The 25,089-nt window shown below is 41.2% G+C and overlaps 1 protein-coding gene across 1 annotated transcript in view; it reads left to right on the top strand.

Annotated features, from left to right (window-relative positions):
• Positions 1 to 25,089, top strand: part of ZMYND15 (zinc finger MYND-type containing 15) — a 167,072-nt gene that overhangs the window by 67,433 nt on the left and 74,550 nt on the right. The window contains exon 12 of the mRNA XM_053719566.1: positions 10,220 to 10,278. Coding sequence (XP_053575541.1) covers positions 10,220 to 10,278 — 59 coding nt within the window. The remainder of the gene's footprint in view (positions 1 to 10,219; positions 10,279 to 25,089) is intronic.

Below are 25,089 nucleotides of genomic sequence, written 5' to 3'. Positions count from 1 at the left end.
CATTGCCCCGGTCACTGCTGCTGCGGCCTTCTGGTTTGAGTCTCTGGAAGAGGCCTTACAGGTAGAAACTCCATTGGATGATATACTTGACAAGCTTAAAGCGCTTAAACTAGCCAATTCATTTGTTTCTGACGCCGTTGTTCATTTAACCAAACTAACGGCTAAGAACTCAGGTTTTGCTATACAGGCGCGTAGGGCACTATGGCTTAAATCCTGGTCAGCTGATGTTACTTCAAAGTCTAAGCTTCTCAACATTCCCTTCAAGGGGCAGACCCTATTTGGGCCTGGACTGAAGGAAATAATTTCTGATATTACTGGAGGAAAAGGTCATGCCCTTCCTCAGGATAGGTCTAATAAATTAAGGACCAAACAAACTAATTTTCGTGCCTTTTCGAAACTTTAAGACGAGCGCGGCATCAACTCCCTCTAATGCAAAACAAGAGGGAAATTTTGCCTTGTCCAAGCCGGTCTGGAGACCTAACCAGGCCTGGAACAAAGGTAAGCAGGCCAAGAAGCCTGCTACTGCTTCTAAGACAGCATGAAAGATCAGCCCCCGAACCGGTAACGGATCTAGTAGGGGGCAGACTTTCTCTCTTCGCCCACGCTTGGGCAAGAGATGTCCAGGATCCCTGGGCGTTGGAAATTGTGTCCCAGGGATATCTTCTGGACATCAAAGCTTCTTCCCCAAAAGGAAGATTTCACCTCTCACAATTATCTCCAGATCAGATAAAGAGAGAGGCATTCTTACATTGTGTTCAAGACCTCCTAGTTATGGGAGTGATCCACCCAGTTCCAAAGGAGGAACAGGGGCAAGGCTTCTATTCAAATCTCTTTGTGGTTCCCAAGAAAGAGGGAACCTTCAGACCAATCTTAGATCTCAAGATCCTAAACAAATTTCTCAGGGCCCCATCTTTCAAGATGGAGACTATTCGAACCATCCTACCTATGATCCAGGAGGGTCAATACATGACTACCGTGGACTTAAAGGATGCTTATCTTCACATTCCGATACACAAAGATCATCATCGGTTTCTCAGGTTCGCCTTCCTAGACAGGCATTACCAGTTTGTGGCTCTTCCCTTTGGGTTAGCTACGGCACCAAAAATCTTTACAAAGGTTCTGGGGTCACTTCTGGCAGTCCTAAGGCCGCGGGGCATAGCAGTAGCCCCTTACTTAGGCGACATTCTGATACAGGCGTCAAATTTCCAAATTGCCAAGTCCCATACGGACATTGTTCTGGCATTCCTCATGGGTCTCATGGGTGGAAAGTGAACAAAAAGTAGAGTTCTCTATCCCCTCTCACAAGAGTTTCCTTCCTGGGAACTGTGATAGATTCTGTAGAAATTAGGATTTACCTGACAGAGGACAGGTTGTCAAAACTTCTAAATTCCTGCTGTGTTCTTTATTATACTTCTCGCCCTTCGGTGGCTCAGTGTATGGAAGTAATCGGCTTAATGGTAGCGTCAATGGACATAGTTCCGTTTGCCCGCCTACATCTCAGACCGCTGCAACTCTGCATGCTCAGTCAGTGGAATGGGGATTACACAGATTTGTCCCCTCTACTAAATCTGGATCAAGAGACCAGGGATTCTCTTCTTCTTCCAGATTGGACAATAGTAACAACAGATGCCAGCCTTCTGGGCTGGGGTGCAGTCTGGAACTCTCTGAAGGCTCAGGGGTCGTGGACTCAGGAGGAGGCACTCCTTCCAATAAACATTCTAGAACTAAGAGCGATATTCAATGCTCTTCAGGCTTGGCCTCAGCTAGCGGCAGTGAGGTTCATCAGATTTCAGTCGGACAACATCATGACTGTAGCTTACATCAACCATCAAAGGGGAACAAGGAGTTCCCTAGTGATGTTGGAGGTTTCAAAGATAATTCAATGGGCAGAGATTCACTCTTGCCATCTATCAGCTATCCATATCCCAGGAGTAGAGAACTGGGAGGCAGTTTTTCTAAGTCGTCAGACTTTTCATCCGGGGGTGTGGGAGCTCCATCTGGAGGTGTTTGCACAGTTGATTCAACATTGGGGCAAACCAGAACTGGATCTCATGGCGTCTCACCAGAACGCCAAGCTTCCTTGTTACGGATCCAGGTCCAGGGATCCTAAGGCAGCTCTGATAGATGCTCTAGCAGTGCCTTGGTCCTTCAACCTGGCTTATGTGTTTCCACCGTTTCCTCTGCTCCCTCGTCTGATTGCCAAGATCAAACAGGAGAGAGCATCGGTAATTTTGATAGCACCTGCGTGGCCACGCAGGACTTGGTATGCAGTTCTGGTGGACATGTCATCCTTAGTTAAAAAACCTTTATTTCTTCATATGGGGTCTTTTGACAAACATACAACGTTTCAGACCTGCTATAGGTCCTTAGTCATGTATACTGAACATACACTGATTCATCATTTAAATACTCTACACCTGGTCAATTGTTCACCTGTTGTCATGTGACTACTCATTATTGTATCACTGCCATCTTGTGGCCATCTACCATATATATTCCTATTGTGAAAAAACATTCTGAATAGTCACATTAAACAGGTTTAAGTATCAAACAATGTTAATAGATAAAATCATATGTACAAAATTAAAATTGAAGAAATATTACGCGTAATATTTCTTCTATTTTAATTTTGTACATATGATTTTATCTATTATCTATTAACATTGTTTGATACTTAAACCTGTTTAATGTGACTATTCAGAATGTTTTTTCCACAATAGGAATATATATGGTAGATGGCCACAAGATGGCAGTGATACAATAATGAGTAGTCACATGACAACAGGTGAACAATTGACCAGGTGTAGAGTATTTAAATGATGAATCAGTGTATGTTCAGTATACATGACTAAGGACCTATAGCAGGTCTGAAACGTTGTATGTTTGTCAAAAGACCCCATATGAAGAAATAAAGGTTTTTTAACTATTGGTGGCTGGAACAAATCTTTTTTTGCTACTTGGAGTACTTGCAGGATAAGGCAGATCCTGGGTTCCGTGCCCCACAAGCCACATATCTGTTGGTGCTGTTTTCCACACTTTGCTTTGAGGATTTGACTTCTGCCATTGGAAATACCTGCATCAAATTATGGCTGAAGGTATGACTGAAGATACGACAGATACAATAAAGGGTCCTAAGACTTTTGGCTATGATGAAGAAACTGCACAGCAGATTAATGCTAAAGTACTGGGAAACAGAGACTTTCTTAAAATTGCCTCCTCTGATGTTTCAAGCAGGAATTTGGAAAAAGACTGCAAAAGGAAAATGGTGTTGGAGCTACATGCCATCACACTCTCTGAATACCATAAAGTGCAAAGGATTCCCAGGGGGCTAAGAATGTCTACCTGTCCTACTTTATTTGCAGACCGTAAGGAGTATACTGACAAGTTTGAAAGTATTTTAAACAAATGCTCCTTCGATATAATTACATGGACGGTAGAATATGCCCAACAAGAAATAGAGAAATACAAGGGAACCATTAATAAACAGAAAGAAGAAATGGTGAAGAAAATACCTTTAGATGAGTACAAGAAATTGGTGATGGAGGTAGAAAAATCCGTTAGCGACTATAAGAAGCAATTGGAGAGTCGGAAGCGTCTTAAGTTCATCAGAGATGAGCAGGATTATTGCCATGGGTTGGTCTATAGGTGGCGACAGAACACAGGCACTGGTAGGAGCTTCAATTATAGACCAAGAGAGCAAAAACGTCAGGCCACACGAAAATCTACCCCGGAGGAAGGTCACAGTGGCTCCGAATCATCGGTGAGTTTTTTAACGGAAGACTCCGATATCGATGCCACCGGGCCGGTAGGAAGCACAAGAGAAAGCCTACCGTGCCAACCGATGACGTCAGAGCGACAGCTCCCGCGACGGACGCGCGGAAACCAACGAGGACACTATCGCTACTAGTTCCAGAGAAGGCACTCAGCATGAATGTGATAACGGAAGACGGTAGTGGACACAGACGCTCCTCACAAATGGATGGTACAAATGAATATGGGGTAAGAGATGCGAAAATACTTGCCAATAAAATGCATGCAGTTTGTTCCTATGTGAGAGTGGCTGACTCCAATGACCGGCTGGGCTGCCTTGATATAACTAGTGAGCATGGAGAAAAAGTATCTTGTCTAAGCTTGTTAGATGCTCCAAGATATAACCAGACCTGTAACCCTATAGACCAAAATCCTGTAACAGAGACTATAGATGTATGTACGAAAGGTATAAATGATGGATCTCATTCTGCCTTGAGGGATATGGCTGTTACAAAGGGACTATCACCCAAACAGGGGATCTGCACAGAACTCTCATATGTAAATGTGGACTGTAACACTAATACCACTATTGCATCTAATGATTCACAGAATGGTTATGAAATGTCTAATGTTGCAAAAGTTGATGCACAGGTTGATTCACATATTGTTTTTAAAGGTTCAAGTAAATTATTACACGATACTACACACCAGCATTCACAGTATAATACAGGGCACTTAGAAGAAAATTTAATTTTTAATTTGTCTAATTTGAAAATCACAAAAGAGCAAGAAACAGCTCTAAATAAAGGATTGTCCTATTGCCTAGAGAATTATTGTGATGAATTTAAAATTCAACAAGATCTACAAAGGTTCTTTAGGAAACTGAGGCTAAAGATTTATTTCTCTATGCAAAGGGATAACATAAATGACACCAACACAATGAAGTTTAATGACATTAGGCACTTTGGTTTATCTAGAAAAAGCACTTTTTCACCAGCATCCACACATAGTACAGCCACATATGTTAATCTTGTACAGAGGGAAGTGGACAATTTATTTAAAAGAGAGAAAAAAAGAAAATTGGTGCAAAGAAATAGGAAACATAATAAAGAGGATATGTCAGCCATTAGATCTCTGAGAGAGAATAAAAATATAATCATCAAAGAGGCCGATAAGGGCGGGGCCATTGTGATTTTAAACAAATCTGATTATATAGATGAGATCAATAGGCAACTAAAAGATACCCAAGTTTATGAAATACTGACTAGAGATCCCACCATACAGATTAACAAAGGGATAAATAACATCTTAACTCTGGCTACACAAAGAGATATTATAACAGACAAGTTTAAGGAGGCCTTATATGTAACAGATCCAATTAGGCCAGTAATATATGTACTACCAAAGGTACATAAATCCTTAAAAAATCCCCCAGGTCGCCCTATTGTGGCAAGGATGGGTTCAGTATTTTCTAATATTTCCACCTTCTTGGATAAAGTATTGCAGCCTTTAGTTAAGAACACTACATCTTACATTAGGGACACTAATGATTTTTTGGCTAAATTACAGGACTTAGGACATGTAGGTGACAAATGTATTTTGTTCTCATTAGATGTCTCAAGCCTTTACACATCTATCAAACATACAACAGGGATCTCATCTGTTGAACATATGCTTAGATCTAGTAGGAATTATACTGAGGCAGAGATCTGGTTTCTAATAGAACTTCTATCTATTATTCTTTATCAGAATTATTTTCTATTCATGGATACATATTATTTGCAGAAACAGGGTACAGCAATGGGCTCCAACGTTGCCCCCTCATACGCCAACATTTTCATGAATAGCTTTGAGGAACACTTTGTGTACCCTCATGGCTTGTTCCAGCTCTATGGTGCCTCCTGGTGGAGATACATTGATGACGTGTTTGGCGTGTGGGGGGGTGACGTTGGTAGCCTATTGTCCTTTGTTGAAGATCTTAACAATTCCGTCAATGGATTAAAATTCACTTTAAATATGAGTGAAATTGGAATTGAGTTCCTAGACACCTATGTATACTTTAAGGATGGTTTCTTAAAAACAGATATCCATACAAAAGATACAGATAAAAACAACATATTGAAATATGGAAGTTACCATCCAGATAGTATCTTTAGGGCCATTCCAAAGAGCCAATTTTTAAGGGTTAAACGCATAGTGTCTGAGGAGAATAGATGTAAGCAAAGGTTGGAGGAGATGGCTGATAAATTTATCAATAGAGGGTATCCAATATCACTAATCAAGGAACAACTAGATGTAGTTAACAATAAAGAATTACCTAAAAGGTACAAAAGTAAAGAAACAGATCGTCTAGTGTTTGTAACACAGTTCAATGAATTTAGTCAGAAGATCAATGGTATTCTAAGAAAGCATTGGCACATCCTAAGGGACTGTAACCCTCAAGTGAATGAGTTTAAAGAAAATTTTATGACAGCATACAGAAGAAATAGAAGTATCAAAGATAGCCTTGTACATTCAGACATAGGCAGTAACAAATTGAACATACAGAAGACTATAGGCCCTAGGAGAGATGGATGTTATCCCTGTTTGAACTGCAGTAACTGCAGTTCAATGATTAAAGGCGAATATTTCTCTCACCCCACAAGTGGTAGAAAATATAAGATTAATAAATATCTTACTTGCAGGTCATGTTACTGTATTTATTTGATCAAGTGTCCATGTGGTCTGATCTATTTGGGCGAGACCTGTAGAGAGGTAAGGGAGAGGATAACAGAACATAAGTCCAATATTAGATGTAAGAACAAAGAGGCTCCTGTTTCCTCTCACTTCCTCTCTATGGGTCACAACATCAGCCAGCTTAGATTCCAAATAATTGAACAGATTGAGAGACCAAGGAGGGGGGGTAATAGAGAACATATTCTAAAAACAAGAGAGATGTTTTGGATATACAAATTGGAAAGCCTAATACCTAAGGGTATGAACAAAGAATTCGATTGGAGTTTGTTTTACTAAATATTTGTTTTTCCTAAAACATCTCTATGAATATGTAAATCTTCCCTTTCTAATGGGCTGAGTATTATGATACCTGCATTTCTTTAATCTAAAATAACTTTCTAATAACCCTTTTTAATGGGCTGAGTAAAATTGGAGGGAAATGTTCAAAAATTATCCTTACATACAAAAACACTAAAGAGAAAAGTAAAAGATTATTTTCAAAATAGGCCTACAGTGTTCAAATTGACAGTAATCCACATAATCTCTAGCAGCAATTTTTTGAAATCAACTCTAAAGTGAAAGAGTCCAAATTAACATTCAAATAACAAGTAAACAGTGATGGCATATCTGCATATTGTGCGTAATATTTCTTCTATTTTAATTTTGTACATATGATTTTATCTATTAACATTGTTTGATACTTAAACCTGTTTAATGTGACTATTCAGAATGTTTTTTCACAATAGGAATATATATGGTAGATGGCCACAAGATGGCAGTGATACAATAATGAGTAGTCACATGACAACAGGTGAACAATTGACCAGGTGTAGAGTATTTAAATGATGAATCAGTGTATGTTCAGTATACATGACTAAGGACCTATAGCAGGTCTGAAACGTTGTATGTTTGTCAAAAGACCCCATATGAAGAAATAAAGGTTTTTTAACTATTGGTGGCTGGAACAAATCTTTTTTTGCTACTTGGAGTACTTGCAGGATAAGGCAGATCCTGGGTTCCGTGCCCCACAAGCCACATATCTGTTGGTGCTGTTTTCCACACTTTGCTTTGAGGACATGTCATCCTTTCCACCATGGACTCTGCCTCTGAGGCAGGACCTTCTACTTCAGGGTCCTTTCAACCATCCAAATCTAATTTCTCTGCGGCTGACTGCTTGGAGATTGAACGCTTGATTTTATCAAAGCGTGGTTTCTCCGAGTCGGTCATTGATACCTTAATACAGGCGCGAAAGTCTGTCACCAGGAAAATCTATCATAAGATATGGTGTAAATATCTTCATTGGTGTGAATCCAAGGGTTACTCATGGAGTAAGGTAAGGATTCCTAGGATATTATCTTTTCTCCAAGAAGGATTGGAGAAGGGTTTGTCAGCTAGTTCATTAAAAGGCAGATTTCTGCTCTGTCTATTCTTTTGCACAAACGTCTGGCTGAGGTTCCAGACGTGCAGGCATTTTGTCAGGCTTTAGTCAGAATCAAGCCTGTGTTTAAACCTGTTGCTCCGCCTTGGAGTTTAAATTTAGTTCTTAAGGTTCTTCAAGGGTACCAAACCAGGTTTTTTACCTAAGGTGGTATCTAATAAAAATATCAATCAGGAGATTGTTGTACCGTCACTGTGTCCTAATCCTTCTTCAAAGAAGTAACGTCTTTTACACAATCTTGACGTGGTTCGTGCTTTAAAGTTTTATTTACAAGCTACTAAAGATTTTCGTCAAACATCTGCATTGTTTGTTGTCTACTCTGGACAGAGGAGAGGCCAAAAGGCTTCGGCAACCTCTCTTTCTTTTTGGCTAAGGAGTATAATACGCTTAGCTTATGAGACTGCTGGCCAGCAGCCTCCTGAAAGGATTACAGCTCATTCTACTAGAGCGGTAGCTTCCACATGGGCTTTTAAAAATGAGGCTTCTGTTGAACAGATTTGTAAGGCGGCGACTTGGTCTTCGCTTCATACTTCTTCAAAGTTCTATAAATTTGATACTTTTGCTTCTTCGGAGGCTATTTTTGGGAGAAAGGTCTTGCAGGCAGTGGTGCCTTCCGTTTAAGCGCCTGCCTTGTCCCTCCCTTCATCCGTGTCCTATAGCTTTGGTATTGGTATCCCACAAGTAATGGATGATCCGTGGACTGGATACACCTTACAACACCTTACAAGAGAAAACATAATTTATGCTTACCTGATAAATTTATTTCTCTTGTGGTGTATCCAGTCCACGGCCCGCCCTGTCATTTTAAGGTAGGTGTTTTTTATTTTTAAACTACAGTCACCACTGCACCCTATAGTTTCTCCTTTCTCTTGCTTGTCTTCGGTCGAATGACTGGTAGTGGCAGTTAGGGGAGGCGCTATATAGACAGCTCTGCTGTGGGTGATCCTCTTGCAGCTTCCTGTTGGGAAGGAGAATATCCCACAAGTAATGGATGATCCGTGGACTGGATACACCACAAGAGAAATAAATATATCAAGTAAGCATAAATTATGTTTTTTAAGACACCTCAGATTAAACACAAACATCAAACAATTTGGGAAAATAGAGATTCATACAAAAAATATTGGTTCTGGTCCCACGTCTCATGTTGTAAAATTCAGATAGAGATAAGTTGGTAATTAATGTTCATCGCATTGTTTGTTGTGTTTAGGAATTATCACAAGACAATTTATGCTGGAAAGGGACAAAGCAGAAGACAGGGGCTCCTCTGACTGTAATCAAAATTAAAGGGACATTAAACTGCTAGGTAAAACTACAAAAGTACAGTAACTACTCGCCAGTCTATAGTTTTTCCTCTTGTGCCTGCAGTTCTCTTATCCTTTTACAAGTGCTGGTTAGTGAAGCTCTTCACACTGGGCGCCACCATTTTGGAGCACTGTAAGAAAGTGGTGGTCATTCACAGATCAGTGATATTGTTTTCTTCTTGACAAACCATATTGTTCTCTTTGGTTTAGAATGCACAATACTGAGCAGGAGCTGTACATTTTTGTAGTGGGTAAATTGCTCTTTTTTATTCCAGAGGCCATTTTATATTTGTTATGTAACTTTTAAACTGTGTACAAAAAAAAGGCAAATATGTAAATCTTCTGTTTTCTGTTGTGTAATCTAACCTAAAGTGCCAGGTATAGTTGTCAAAAATCAGTGGCATCACTAATCTGTGAAAGCTCACGGCTTCTTATCACAGGATGCAATAATATGTGTGCTACAAGATTGCGGCTCCCAGTCTAAAGATGCAGAGCTTAACCAGAGGCTTCTGCAATAATTTAAAATAAGAAAATGTCTTTAAAGACAGCTGTAGACACAGAAGGAAAAATACAAGCATGGTGAGTAATAACTATGTTACTGAAGATGTAACCAGGAGTTTCAACTTCCATGATTCAGATAGAGCATGACATCTTAAAAAAAAATTACATTTACTTCCATTTCAAATTGTGCACCGTCTTTGAATATGCTTTGTGAGTTTCCAGATCTTACTGAGCATTGGAAGATACATATACGAGTATGTGATTGGCTTATGGCTAATAATTGAAGCACATTTGAAATTGTATGCTCTATTTGAATCCTGAAAGAATTATGTTCCTGCATGAATTAGGACGTTGCTCATTTTTGTACATGATGTATTCTTGAGTTTACTAAGATTTATCTTGACAAAGCAAACTATAGATAAAATATATCTGATAGTGTTTATGTCACTGTAGCTAACAATGAGGACTCTCTGTTGGTCAGATAATAGCTAATACTGACACTTTTCTGCAGGGTTCAACTGTGGCTTTGGATTGAAAGACACCTGGCTGAGCACCCTGCCTAGACTACAGGTATGTGACACTGAGACACTCTTTCTGAGCAATCATGATGTTGGTTAGATACTTACAAAGGATTATTTTATATCATGAAGCAAAAGTTATAATATACTGATTCTAAGCGCCTTGTTATAGCTGCATCTTTTTTAAAAATATTATTTATTTCCTAAGATATGGTGAGTTCACTGCTTGAGTAATTACTGTTGGGAATATCACTCCTGGCCAGCAGAAGGAGACAAAGAGCGCTAAGTATCGCTCCCTTACCCACAACCCCCAGTCATTCTCTTTGCCTTCGGTGCATGGAGGAGGTGAAGTTTAGGTGTCTGAAGAAAAATTTTGATTTCATCTACAAGCAAGTTTTGGGGTATAGCCGTATTCCACGTCATCCCTTACAGTCGGGTAGTGGTGGCTTTAAAGCAGATAGGAACTTGTAAAGATGTACTTACTGAGTTTTCCTAACAAATGCTGCCCTAGTTTAGAAAGCCAGAGTTGGCTACTCTGTTCTTTCTTTTTCAAATGTCTCTGTGATGAACGGTGTCCTCTCATACCTTGTAACTGTCTACATGCTGGACAGCAGAGCAGGTAAGTGCTTTTTCTTCCAGTTGGGGAGACCATGCACTTAATAAATTAAAAACACTGTTTTTCTTTCCTAAGATATGGTGAGTCCACAGCTTGAGTAATTACTGTTGGGAATATCACTCCTGGCCAGCAGGAGGATGCAAAGAGCACCACAGCACCACATTTTATTGGGGCATAGATAATCCTGTTGTATGGGTTACACTGGGGCATGAAGCAGGCACTGTAGCATGTGTGAGACTAACATTTAAACTCTTTTAAAAAGAAAGGGTAAAACATTTTTATTAGGCTTTATTTTCTGACACATATTTACTTGATAAAACAATACAAGTTTAAGCTGAAAGTAAGGCTGCATTTTCTATTTTAGCATCTTATTCATTTCCCCTTTGGTTTAAAATAAAATGATGCAACATTTTAAACTGTTAGGTTTAAAAAAACGGTTATTTCTAGTACTCAGTGTACCAGGAAGTAGTGCCTCTCTCTGTCGCAGCAGTAATTTGAGCTCGGCAGTTGACCAGCTTTACTTCATAACGTTTCTGGGGAAAAAGTGTTTCTTCTCCATTTCTGGGTGATCCGGTCTTAATTAGTAGAGGTAAGACACCTCAGTAATTGAGGTGTGGGGTTGCCTGAGGGGTATTTTAGAAGTTTATTTGATGTTTATTAAATGTTTTTTCTTAACTTTTCTCACATAATTTTAGCTGGGGATTGATCCTAATTTGGGATAAAATTTAAAGTGTATTTTTAAATGACATAGGAGAACAGAAGCGCCACATGGCCTAGTATTGTCTAACTGAATGGCAAATTATAATGTGATATGATACACTCACATTTGGTAAAGCACATTGGTAGTACAAATGGAGCAGGCTGGAATCAGTCACCCAGCAGACTGGCCTCTGGCGAAGATTCAGTAGTCTCTAGATGAGGTTACAGCAAAATAATGCCAATATGGCCTAGTATTGTTTGGCTCAATGATTAAAGTATTGATACAAGTGGAATTGCACTCACGTGCAGCAAAGCACCCCTCTTGGTGCAAGTGTGGCAGGCTGGGGCTAAAAACAGTCACCCAGCAGACTGGCCTCCGATCTATCAGGATACACTCCAAGGGAATCCAAGGCTCAGGTGGAATATCCCCAGAAGGTGGGCATCAGAGGATTTCAGAATAGTATTAAGAAATAAAGTATGTCTGATATGGAGCAAGAGCCTGCTCTCATGAATTCATGCTTATTATGTTTAGATGCACAAATTGCAGCTCCTATGCGTCAAGAAAACCTTGCAAAATAAAGGTAACATTTTTGAGCCTAATGTCTCTCAGGATGATACTGTCAAAAATAATACTTGAGCTTTCTCCTGCTACGTCCCAAGCCTCAATGGTCACATGCAGTGCCCTGCAGTTCCTCTATAACTCCTAGTGGACTTTATTCAAAAGCAGAAATTGCTGCCCAGGTATCTTCAGTGGTAGCTGCCATTCCCAGATTACAGGGAAAACGCAAAAGGAAATCTAGAAATTCAGAAAGTAAGGTGGCTGTCCTCAGTTCTGCTTCCCAAGTTGCCCTTTCTCATAAATCTGATGAGGAAGATACATCAGGCTTTCTGAGGGTGAAATCTCAGATTCGGACAGTATAATTCCTTCTTCTGAGACTGAGGTGGTATCCTTCAGATTTAAACTTGAACACCTTCGTGTATTGTTAAAGGAGGTTTTAGCTATTTTAGATTATACCCCTGTCATTGTCACTCCTAAGAAATCTAGCAAACTTAATAGTTTCTTTGATGAACCTTCCATTTCGGAGGTTTTTCCTGTGCCGGACCATGCTAGGGAGATTATCTCACAGGAATGGGAGAAATCAGGGGTTCCTTTTTCCCCGTCTCCCATTTTTAAGAAAATGTTTCCTGTCGAGTACTCCATTAAAGACCCTTGGTATACTGTACCCAAAGTTGAAGGGGCCATTTCCACTCTGGCTAAGAGAAGCACTATTCCTATTAAGGATAGCTGCTCTTTTAAGGATTTATGTTCATCAAGGTCTCCAATGGCAGCCTGCAGTGTGTATTGCCACCGTGACTAGTGTGGCATTTTATTGGTACGACGCCTTGTCTGATTCTCTTCAATTAGAGACTTCCTTGGATGAAATTCAAGATAGGATTAAAGCTCTTAAGTTGGCCAATTCCTTTAAAGCAGATGCCATTTTACAGGTTGTTAGACTAGGAGCTAAAACTTCTAGTTTCGCTGTCCTAGCCCGCAGGGCGTTATGGTTGAAATCCTGGTCTGCGGACGTTTCCTCTAAAGTCAAGCTTCTGGCGATTCCTTACAAGGGCAAAACCTTGTTTGGACCCGGTTTGGCAGAAATTATCTCTGATATTACAGGTGGAAAAGGGTCTTTTCTACTCCAAGATAAGAAGAATAGGCCTAAAGGAGGTCAGAGTAATTTTCGTTCCTTTTTTAACTTCGGAGAAAAACCTTCCCCTTCTTCTTCCAAGCAGGAAATATTCAAGTCTTCTTGGAAACCCAATCAGTCTTGGAACAAGGGGAAACAATCAAAGAAACCCGCAGCTGATTCCAAATCAGCATGAAGGGTTTGCCCCCGATCCAGGATCGGATCAGGTGGGGGCAGACTTTTTCAGTTCTCTCAAGCCTGGTTTCGAGATGTCCCAGATCTCTGGACTGTGGCCATAGTATCCCAGGGTTACGAATTGGAATGCAAGACTTTTTCTCCCAGAGGCAGATTCCATCTCTCAAGATTATCTGCAGAGCAGATAAAGAGAGAGGCGTTCTTGAAATGTATACAACATGTTTCCTCCCTGGGAGTAATAGTTCCAGTTCCAGTACTCCAACCTATTTGTGGTTCGCAAAAAAGAGGGAACTGTCCGTCCCATTCTGGACTTGAAGTGTTTAAACAAGTTTTCTCTTGTTAAGTGTATCCAGTCCACGGATCATCCATTACTTATGGGATATTAACTCCTCCCCAACAGGAAGTGCAAGAGGATTCACCCAGCAGAGCTGCTATATAGCTCCTCCCCTAACTGCCATTACCAGTCATTCTCTTGCACCCAACGAATAGATAGGATGTGTGAGAGGACTGTGGTGATTATACTTAGTTTCATACCTTCAATCAAAAGTTTGTTATTTTATAATAGCACCGGAGTGTGTTATTCCTTCTCTGGTAGAATTTGAAGAAGAATCTACCTGAGTTTTTCTATGATTTTAGCCGGAGTAGTTAAGATCATATTGCTGTTTCTCGGCCATCTGAGGAGAGGTAAACTTCAGATCAGGGGACAGCGGGCAGATTAATCTGCAAAGAGGTATGTAGCAGCTTATTATTTTCTGACAATGGAATTGATGAGAAAATTCTGCCATACCGATATAATGTAAACTCAGCCTTAAATGCAGTAGCAGCAACTGGTATCAGGCTGTCATGTATGTATATTTTACACTTCAGTATTCTGGGGAATGGCACTTCACTGGAATTATACTGTATGCATAAAACTTTAGCCTAATTTGCAGGGACTAGCAACAGGCTTTTTAATAACACTCAATTTATTAATGTTAAACGTTTTTTGCTGGCATGTAAAATCGTTTAATTTTCTGAGGTACTGGGTGAAAAAATGTTTTGGGCACTATTTTTTTCCACTTGGCAGTCGTTTTATTTAATTTATGACAGTTTACTGATCTCTCTCACTGTTATGTGTGAGGGGGAGGGGCCTTTTTTGGTGCTTTTGCTACGCATCAAAAAATTCAGTCAGAAGTTTATTGTCTTCCCTGCATGATCCGGTTCATCTCTACAGAACTCAGGGGTCTTCAAAACTTGTTTTGAGGGAGGTAATCACTCACAGCAGAGCTGTGAGATTGTAGTTGACTGTGATAAAAAAACGTTTATTTCTGTATTTTTTTTTTTTTTTTTTTTTTCTGCTATCAGGGTTAGTTATCCTTTGCTAATGGGAGCAATCCTTTGCTAAAATTGTGTTTTTTACAAAGATTTGATGCTATAACTTTTCAGTTTATTAATTTTCAACTGTCATAACTTTTTCTGTGCTTCTTATAGGCACAGTACGTTTTCATATTATAGCAAATTACTTGAAAAGTATTTCCAAGTTGCTAGTTTATTTGCTAGTGTGTTAAACATGTCTGATTCAGAGGAAGATATCTGTGCTATATGTGCTAAAGCCAAAGTGGAGCCCAATAGAAATTTATGTACTAACTGTATTGATGCTACTTTAAATAAAAGTCAATCTGTACAAATTGAACATATTTCACCAAACAACGAGGGGAGAGTTATGCCGACTAACTCGCCTCACGTGTCAGTACCTGCATCTCCCGCTCGGGAGGTGCGTGATATTGTAGCGCCGAGTACATCTGGGCGGCCATTACAAATCACATTACAGGATATGGCTACTGTTATGACTGAAGTTTTGGCTAAATTACCAGAACTAAGAGGTAAGCGTGATCACTCTGGGGTGAGAACAGAGTGCGCTGATAATATTAGGGCCATGTCAGACACTGCGTCACAATTTGCAGAACATGAGGACGGAGAGCTTCATTCTGCGGGTGACGGTTCTGATCCAAACAAACTGGATTCAGATATTTCAAATTTTAAATTTAAGCTGGAAAACCTCCGTGTATTACTAGGGGAGGTGTTAGCGGCTCTGAATGATTGTAACACAGTTGCAATACCAGAGAAAATGTGTAGGTTGGATAAATATTTTGCGGTACCGGCGAGTACTGACGTTTTTCCTATACCTAAGAGACTTACTGAAATTGTTACTAAGGAGTGGGATAGACCCGGTGTGCCGTTCTCATCCCCTCCGATATTTAGAAAGATGTTTCCAATAGACGCCACCACACGGGACTTATGGCAAACGGTCCCTAAGGTGGAGGGAGCAGTTTCTACTTTAGCTAAGCGTACCACTATCCCGGTGGAGGATAGCTGTGCCTTTTCAGATCCAATGGATAAAAAGTTAGAGGGTTACCTTAAGAAAATGTTTGTTCAACAAGGTTTTATATTGCAACCTCTTGCATGCATTGCGCCTGTCACGGCTGCAGCAGCATTTTGGTTTGAGTCTCTGGAAGAGACACTTGAATCAGCTCCATTAGATGAGATTACACACAAGCTTAAAGCCCTTAAGTTAGCTAACTCATTTATTTCAGATGCCGTAGTACATTTAACTAAACTTACGGCTAAGAATTCCGGATTCGCCATTCAGGCACGCAGAGCACTGTGGCTAAAATCCTGGTCAGCTGACGTTACTTCTAAATCTAAATTGCTTAATATACCTTTCAAAGGGCAGACCTTATTCGGGCCCGGGTTGAAAGAAATTATCGCTGACATTACAGGAGGTAAAGGCCATGCCCTGCCTCAAGACAGAGCCAAACCTAAGGCTAGACAGTCTAATTTTCGTTCCTTTCATAATTTCAAAGCAGGAGCAGCATCAACTTCCTCTGCACCAAAACAGGAAGGAGCTGTTGCTCGCTACAGACAAGGCTGGAGACCTAACCAGTCCTGGAACAAGGGCAAGCAGGCCAGGAAACCTGCTGCTGCCCCTAAGACAGCATGAATCGAGGGCCCCCGATCCGGGAACGGATCTAGTGGGGGGCAGACTTTCTCTCTTCGCCCAGGCTTGGGCAAGAGATGTCCAGGATCCCTGGGCGTTAGAGATCATATCTCAGGGATACCTTCTAGACTTCAAATTCTCTCCCCCAAGAGGGAGATTTCATCTGTCAAGGTTGTCAACAAACCAAATAAAGAAAGAGGCGTTTCTACGCTGCGTACAAGATCTTTTATTAATGGGAGTGATCCATCCGGTTCCGCGGTCGGAACAAGGACAAGGGTTTTACTCAAATCTGTTTGTGGTTCCCAAAAAAGAGGGAACTTTCAGGCCAATCTTGGATTTAAAGATCCTAAACAAATTCCTAAGAGTTCCATCGTTCAAAATGGAAACTATTCGGACAATTTTACCCATGATCCAAAAGGGTCAGTACATGACCACAGTGGATTTAAAGGATGCTTACCTTCACATACCGATTCACAAAGATCATTACCGGTATCTAAGGTTTGCCTTTCTAGACAGGCATTACCAGTTTGTAGCTCTTCCATTCGGATTGGCTACGGCTCCGAGAATCTTCACAAAGGTTCTGGGTGCTCTTCTGGCGGTACTAAGACCGCGAGGAATTGCGGTAGCTCCGTACCTAGACGACATTCTGATACAAGCTTCAAGCTTTCAAACTGCCAAGTCTCATACAGAGTTAGTACTGGCATTTCTAAGGTCGCATGGATGGAAGGTGAACGAAAAGAAGAGTTCTCTCTTTCCACTCACAAGAGTTCCCTTCTTGGGGACTCTTATAGATTCTGTAGAAATGAAGATTTACCTGACAGAAGACAGGTTAACAAAGCTTCAAAATGCATGCCGTGTCCTTCATTCCATTCAACACCCGTCAGTAGCTCAATGCATGGAGGTGATCGGCTTAATGGTAGCAGCAATGGACATAGTACCCTTTGCACGTCTACATCTCAGACCGCTGCAATTGTGCATGCTAAGTCAGTGGAATGGGGATTACTCAGACTTGTCCCCTACTCTGAATCTGGATCAAGAGACCAGAAATTCTCTTCTATGGTGGCTTTCTCGGCCACATCTGTCCAGGGGGATCCCATTCAGCAGGCTGGACTGGACAATTGTAACAACAGACGCCAGCCTACTAGGTTGGGGCGCTGTCTGGAATTCTCTGAAGGCTCAGGGACAATGGAATCAGGAGGAGAGTCTCCTACCAATAAACATTCTGGAATTGAGAGCAGTTCTCAATGCCCTTCTGGCTTGGCCCCAGTTAACAACTCGGGGTTCATCAGGTTTCAGTCGGACAACATCACGACTGTAGCTTACATCAACCATCAGGGAGGGACAAGAAGCTCCCTAGCAATGATGGAAGTATCAAAGATAATTCGCTGGGCAGAGTCTCACTCTTGCCACCTGTCAGCAATCCACATCCCGGGAGTGGAGAACTGGGAGGCGGATTTCTTAAGTCGTCAGACTTTTCATCCGGGGGAGTGGGAACTTCATCCGGAGGTCTTTGCCCAAATACTTCGACGTTGGGGCAAACCAGAGATAGATCTCATGGCGTCTCGACAGAACGCCAAGCTTCCTCGTTACGGGTCCAGATCCAGGGATCCGGGAGCGGTTCTGATAGATGCTTTGACAGCACCTTGGACCTTCGGGATGGCTTATGTGTTTCCACCCTTCCCGATGCTTCCTCGATTGATTGCCAGAATCAAACAGGAGAGAGCATCAGTGATTCTAATAGCGCCTGCATGGCCACGCAGGACTTGGTATGCAGATCTAGTGGACATGTCATCCTGTCCACCTTGGTCGCTACCTCTGAAACAGGACCTTCTGATCCAGGGTCCCTTCAAACATCAAAATCTAATTTCTCTGAAGCTGACTGCTTGGAAATTGAACGCTTGATTTTATCAAAACGTGGTTTTTCTGAGTCAGTTATTTATACCTTAATACAGGCTAGGAAGCCTGTTACCAGAAAGATTTACCATAAGATATGGCGCAAATACTTATATTGGTGCGAATCCAAGAGTTACTCATGGAGTAAGGTTAGGATTTCGAGGATATTGTCTTTTCTACAAGAAGGTTTAGAAAAGGGTTTATCCGCTAGTTCCTTAAAGGGACAGATTTCAGCTCTGTCCATTCTTTTACACAAACGTCTGTCAGAAGTTCCGGACGTTCAAGCTTTTTGTCAGGCTTTAGCTAGGATCAAGCCTGTGTTTAAAACTGTTGCTCCACCATGGAGTTTGAACTTAGTTCTTAATGTTTTACAGGGGGTTCCGTTTGAACCCCTTCATTCCATTGATATCAAGTTGTTATCTTGGAAAGTTCTGTTTTTAATGGCGATTTCCTCGGCTCGAAGAGTCTCTGAGTTATCTGCCTTTCATTGTGATTCTCCTTATCTGATTTTTCATTCAGACAAGGTAGTTCTGCGTACTAAACCTGGGTTCCTACCTAAGGTGGTCACTAACAGGAATATCAATCAAGAAATTTTGGTTACATCTTTGTGTCCTAATCCTTCTTCGAAAAAGGAACGTCTGCCTAGATGTAGTCCGTGCCCTGAAATTTTATCTACAGGCAACTAAGGATTTTCGACAAACGTCTTCCCTGTTTGTCGTTTATTCTGGTCAGAGGAGAGGTCAAAAAGCTTCGGCTACCTCTCTCTCCTTTTGGCTTCGTAGCATAATACGGTTAGCCTATGAGACTGCTGGACAGCAGCCTCCTGAAAGAATTACAGCACATTCTACTAGAGCTGTGGCTTCCACTTGGGCCTTTAAGAATGAGGCTTCTGTTGAACAGATTTGCAAGGCTGCAACTTGGTCTTCTCTTCATACTTTTTCCAAATTTTACAAATTTGACACTTTTGCTTCTTCGGAGGCTGTTTTTGTGAGAAAGGTTCTTCAGGCAGTGGTTCCTTCCGTATAAAGAACCTGCCTGTCCCTCCCGTCATCCGTGTACTTTAGCTTTGGTATTGGTATCCCATAAGTAATGGATGATCCGTGGACTGGATACACTTAACAAGAGAAAACATAATTTATGCTTACCTGATAAATTTATTTCTCTTGTAGTGTATCCAGTCCACGGCCTGCCCTGTCACTTTAAGGCAGGTAATTTTTCCATTAAACTACAGTCACCACTGTACCCTATGGTTTTCCTTTCTCTGCATGTTTTCGGTCGAATGACTGGTAATGGCAGTTAGGGGAGGAGCTATATAGCAGCTCTGCTGGGTGAATCCTCTTGCACTTCCTGTTGGGGAGGAGTTAATATCCCATAAGTAATGGATGATCCGTGGACTGGATACACTACAAGAGAAATAAATTTATCAGGTAAGCATAAATTATGTTTCTCAAAGTTCCATCCTTCAAGATGGAGACTATACGCTCCATTCTTCCTTTAGTACAAAAGGGTCAGTTCATGACAACCATAGACATAAAGGATGCGTATCATCATGTTCCTATTCACAGGGCCCATCACAGATTACTGAAATTTGCCTTTCTGGACAAACATTTCCAGTTTGCGGCCCTTCCATTTGGTTCTGGGGGCTCTTTTGGCAGTGATCCGTTCTTGTGGAATTGCTGTGGCACCCTACCTGGACGACTTATTGGTTCAAGCTCCATCTTTTCAACAAGCAAAATCTCACACAGAGATATTGTTGTATTTTCTTCGTTCCCACAGATGGAATGTGAATCTGGAAAAAAGCTCCCTTTCCCCTGCTACAAGAGTAGTGTTCTTTCTTAGGGACCATAATAGATTCTTATGTGGCTCAATGTATTGAGGTAATCGGTCTGATGGTGACTTCCATGGACATCATTCCTTTTGCTTGATTCCATTTGAGAGCTCTCCAGTTGTGTATACTACAGATAATGGAATGGCGACCATGCAGATCTATCTCAGAGAATAGAGTTAGATCAGTCGTCAAGGGACTCTCTCCCGTGGTGGATTTCTCCGAAATATCTGTCTCAGGGCACATGCTTTCAGATACCTTCTTGGGTGATCGTGACCATGGATGCCAGCCTGCTGGGCTGGGGAGCAGTCTGGAACTCGTTAAAAGCTCAGGGCCTTTTGACTCGGGAGGAGTCTGCTCTTCCCATCAACATCTTGGAGTTAAGGGGGTGATTTACAATGCTCTATTGGCTTGGACTCAGTTGTCCTCAGCCCAGTTTATCAGGTTTCAGTCAGAAAACATAACCTCTGTGGCTTACATCAATCACCAGGGAGGAACTCAGAGTTCCTTAGCCATGAACAAGGTTGCTAGGATTCTTCAATGGGCAGAGACCTACAATTGCTGTCTATCTGCCATTCACATTCCAGGAGTAGACAACTGGGAAGCAGATTTTCTGAGCAGACAGACTTTTCATCCTGGGGAGTTGGAACTCCATCCGGAGGTGTTTTCCAGCTTAGTCCTGAAATGGGGGGTGCTGGAGTTAGATCTGATGGCATCCCGTCAGAATGCCAAGCTTGCAAGTTATGGTTCAAGATCAAGAGAACCACAGGTCGTTCTGACAGATGCTCTGGCGGTTTCTTGGGTTTTCAGGTTGGCATACCTGTTTCCTCTGTTTGCTCTCCTTCCACAAGTCATTGCTCATATTAAACAGGAGAGGGAGTCAGTGAGTGGCCTTGCAGGATCTGGTTTGCAGACCTAGTGGAGATGTCATCTCTCCCACCTTGTTACCTCTGAGGAAGGACCTCCTGATTCAGGGTCTCTTCCTTCATCCAAATCTCATTTCTCTGAAGCTGACTGCTTGGAGATTGAATCCTTAATTCTGTCTAAGAGTGGTTTTTCTGAGTTGGTCATTGAGACCATGATTCAGGCTCGCAAGCCTATTACTAGAAAGAGTTACCATAAGATATGGCGTAAATATCTTTATTGGTGTGAATCCAAGGGCTACTCTTGGAGTAGATTTAGAATTCCTAGAATTTTATCTTTTCTTCAGGAAGGCCTGGAAAAGGGATCGTCAGTAAGTACCCTGAAGGGTCAGATTTCTGCTTTATCAGTTTTACTACATAAACGTTTTGCGAATGTGCCATATGTGCAATCTTTTTGTCAGGCCTTTGGTCAAAATCAGGCTTGTTTTTAAGTCCGTTGTTCCTCCTTGGAGCCTTAACCTTGTTCTTAAAGTTTTACAGCTGGCTCCGTTTGAGCCGTTGCATTCCATAGACATTAAGTTGTTATCTTGGAAGGTTTTGTTTCTTGCTGCTATCTTTTCTGCTCGAAGAGTCTCAGAACTCTCAGCTCTGCAGTGTGATTCCCCTTATCTTATTTTTCATGCTGATAAGGCGGTTCTTCGTACTGTTAGGTTTCCTTCCTAAGGTTGTTTCTAATAGAAATATCAATCAGGAAATTGTTCCCTCTCTGTGTCCTAATCTTTCTTCTTCCAAAGAACATTTGTTTCACAATTTGGATGTTGTACGTGCTCTTAAATTCTACTTACAGGCGACTAAGGATTTTTGCCAGTCCTCTGCCCTTGTTGTCTGTTTCTCTGGGAAACATAAAGGTCAGAAAACTACTGCTACCACTCTTTCTTTTTGGTTACGAAGTATAATTCGTTTGGCTTATGAGACTGCTGGATAGCAGCTTCCTGAGATAATTACGGCTAATTCCACAAGAGCTATTTCCTCTTCTTGGGCTTTCAAAAATGAAGCTTCTGTGGAACAAATTTGCAAGGCTGCAACTTGGTCTTCTCTACATACTTTTTCAAAATTTTACAAATTTGATATTTTTGCCTCGGCTGAGGCTTCTTTTGGGAGAAAGGTTCTTCAAGCGGTGATGCCTTCTGTTTAGGACTGCCTGTCTTGTCCCTCCCTATTTATCCGTGTCCTCTAGCTTGGGTATTGGTTCCCAACAGAAATGACTTAAGCCGTGGACTCAGCATATCTTAGGAAAGAAAAACAAAATGTATGCTTTCCTGATAAATTTATTTAGTTCCAGATATGGTGAGTCCACTGACCCACCCTTTATTTTAAGATAGTTGTTCTTTTGACTATAACCTCAGGCACCTCTACACCTTGTGTTACTCCTTTTTCTCCATTTCCCTTCGGTCAAATGACTGGGGGTTGTGGGTAAGGGAGTGATACTTAGCAGTTTAAATGTGTGCTCTTTCACAAAGAGACTGTAACAGACAAGGAAGGTAGATTCCTAATAGTTAGAGGTCAGATACAGGACACGGACATTACACTCTGTAACATATATGCCCCCAATGATAGACAAGACTCCTTCTTCAAGCAAATAGCACACCAATTGACACACTGGTCTCAGATGAGGACAATACTAGCTGGGGACTTTAATATAGACCTTGCACTGCACTCTAGTAAATGCTCACAATCGCTGACCAACAAGCAAAATAGACAGTGTAAAATGACTAAAGTGATACTAGAGCATTTAGGCACCCATACTTTAATGGACTCCTGGAAGACCCTATATGGAAATACCATAGACACCACATTTTACTCAGCAGCTCACAAAACGTACACTAAGTTAGATTACATATTTACTAGCCAAATCCTACAACCTACCCTACACTCAGCTGCCATCCACCCCTGTGTATGGTCAGATCACTCAATCATACAACTTAAAATGGGTAATTGGCAACACACCAATAGGATTAGGTCGTGGACATTTGACCCCTCTTGTATTAAAGACCCTATGGTTTTAAATACTATCACCCGACAAATGTGGGAGTACTGGGACATTAACACAGGAACAACAACTAATCCTGTTTCGACATGGGCAGCACACAAAACATTTGTAAGGGGCCTGCTCATAAAAGAGAAATCTGGTCTGGTTAAAAGACTAAGCTTTCAAAGACTAGATCTCCAAAAAGACATTAGCGAACTTGAAAAACTACATAGACGCACACAATCTAAAAACACTTTCAAACAACTTCAGGATAAACGCACAACACTAGCTAACATCCTCAACGATCAAGCAGTGAAGGCGGCATTCCAGCTCAAAGCTAACTACTATATTTACTCCAATAAGCCAGATAGATACATGGCGAACAAAATTTGCGACAAACTTAGACTAGCGGCTATACCCCATATCCAGAAACAAGACGGGTCCACTACCACACACCCACAAGAGATAGTTGACTGTTTTGCAGAGTACTATGGAGATCTATACGATGGGAATAAGGCGACCTAGACTATGCAAACTACAACATTACTGACCCAATTTCTGGACAGAGCTCAGTCATTTGCCTTCTTTGACAGAGACAGACAGGGACACCATGAATAAAGCAATAACGACAGCTGAGGTTTTAAGAGCCATTAAGGACCTTAAACCAGGTAAATCCCCGGGTCCGGATGGCCTACCGGGAGAATACTATAAAATGTTCCGGTCCTCTCTGCTCCCCCATCTAGTCAAACTTTCAAATCATATTATGCAAGGATAGTTGTGATACCTAAGCCAGGAAAGAACCCCAAGAAATGTACAAGTTATAGACCCATCTCCCTAATAAACCAGGATCTAAAGATCTTCACCAAAATATTAGCGAATAGACTTACACCTATACTACCAAACCTGATTCACCCAGATCAGGTTGGATTTGTAGCGGGCAGAGAGGCACCTGACAATATTAGACGCATAATCACGACGATAGCCCACTTGACAATGACAAAAAGGCCTTCTCTGGTCCTGTCACTGAACGCGGAGAAGGCGTTTGACAGAATCGACTGGACATATATGTTCGCGGTATTAGATAGAATAGGATTCAAGGGTCCCTTTGTAACAGCTTTGCAAAGTATATACTCAAACCCCACAGCGACGGTCAGGGCTATTGGACATCATTCCAAACTTATAGATATTAAAAATGGCATGAGACAGGGATGCCCACTCTCGCCATTGTTGTTCGCACTTTGTATGGAACCCTTAGCTGCATGTATAAGACAGAACCCCGACATAACTGGTTTTCAGATTAAAAATAAAGACTATAAGATCACCCTCTTCGTGGATAATGTCTTGCTGACATTGACCAAGCCCTTGTCCTCCCTCACTAACCTCTATGACACTCAATCAATTTTCTGCCATATCAGGATATAAAATAAATATGGATAAGAGCGAAGCTATGGCAATAGCTTTACCAGCCCAGACAAAAAAATTGATCAAAATTAATTTCACCTTTTCCTGGGTTAAATCGCATATTAAATACTTGGGGGTCAATTTGCCCTCTCAATACACAGATTTATACAGAGCAAACTATTTACCTTTGTATAAAGAGATTCGTAGAGATCTTACTAAATGGAAACTTTTAAACTTCTCATGGTATGGCAGAATCTCCGCAATAAAAATGAGTATTCTGCCAAAGGTGTTATACTTGTTCAGGACTTTACCTATCCCAGTACCTAAAAAAGACTTGAAAACATTGCAGTCTGAGATCATCCACTTTATCAATAGCAAGAAATACACAAGAATTTCTTTCCAGATACTGACAAAACACAGACAGTTAGGCGGTATTGGAGTACCTAACTTGATAAATTACTATGACGCTGCAAGACTGGCCCAAACTGCATTGATGGGGTCTAATAGGACTGATATAATATGGACCACTATGGAATCGGAGATAGGAAACTTTACTTTCCCAGAGGACATAGTTTGGGATACATCCTTTCCGCAAAACTCAATCACCAACCCTTCCCCCATCACTACCTACTCGGTGAGCCACTGGAAAACTATACTGAAAAAGTCAAATTTGATCCCAGATATCTCACTCAAGATGC

The sequence above is a fragment of the Bombina bombina genome, chromosome 6 (assembly GCF_027579735.1).
Source record: "Bombina bombina isolate aBomBom1 chromosome 6, aBomBom1.pri, whole genome shotgun sequence".
NCBI classification, from domain to species: Eukaryota; Metazoa; Chordata; class Amphibia; order Anura; family Bombinatoridae; genus Bombina; species Bombina bombina.
This window is presented reverse-complemented; position numbering and strand designations above follow the sequence as displayed.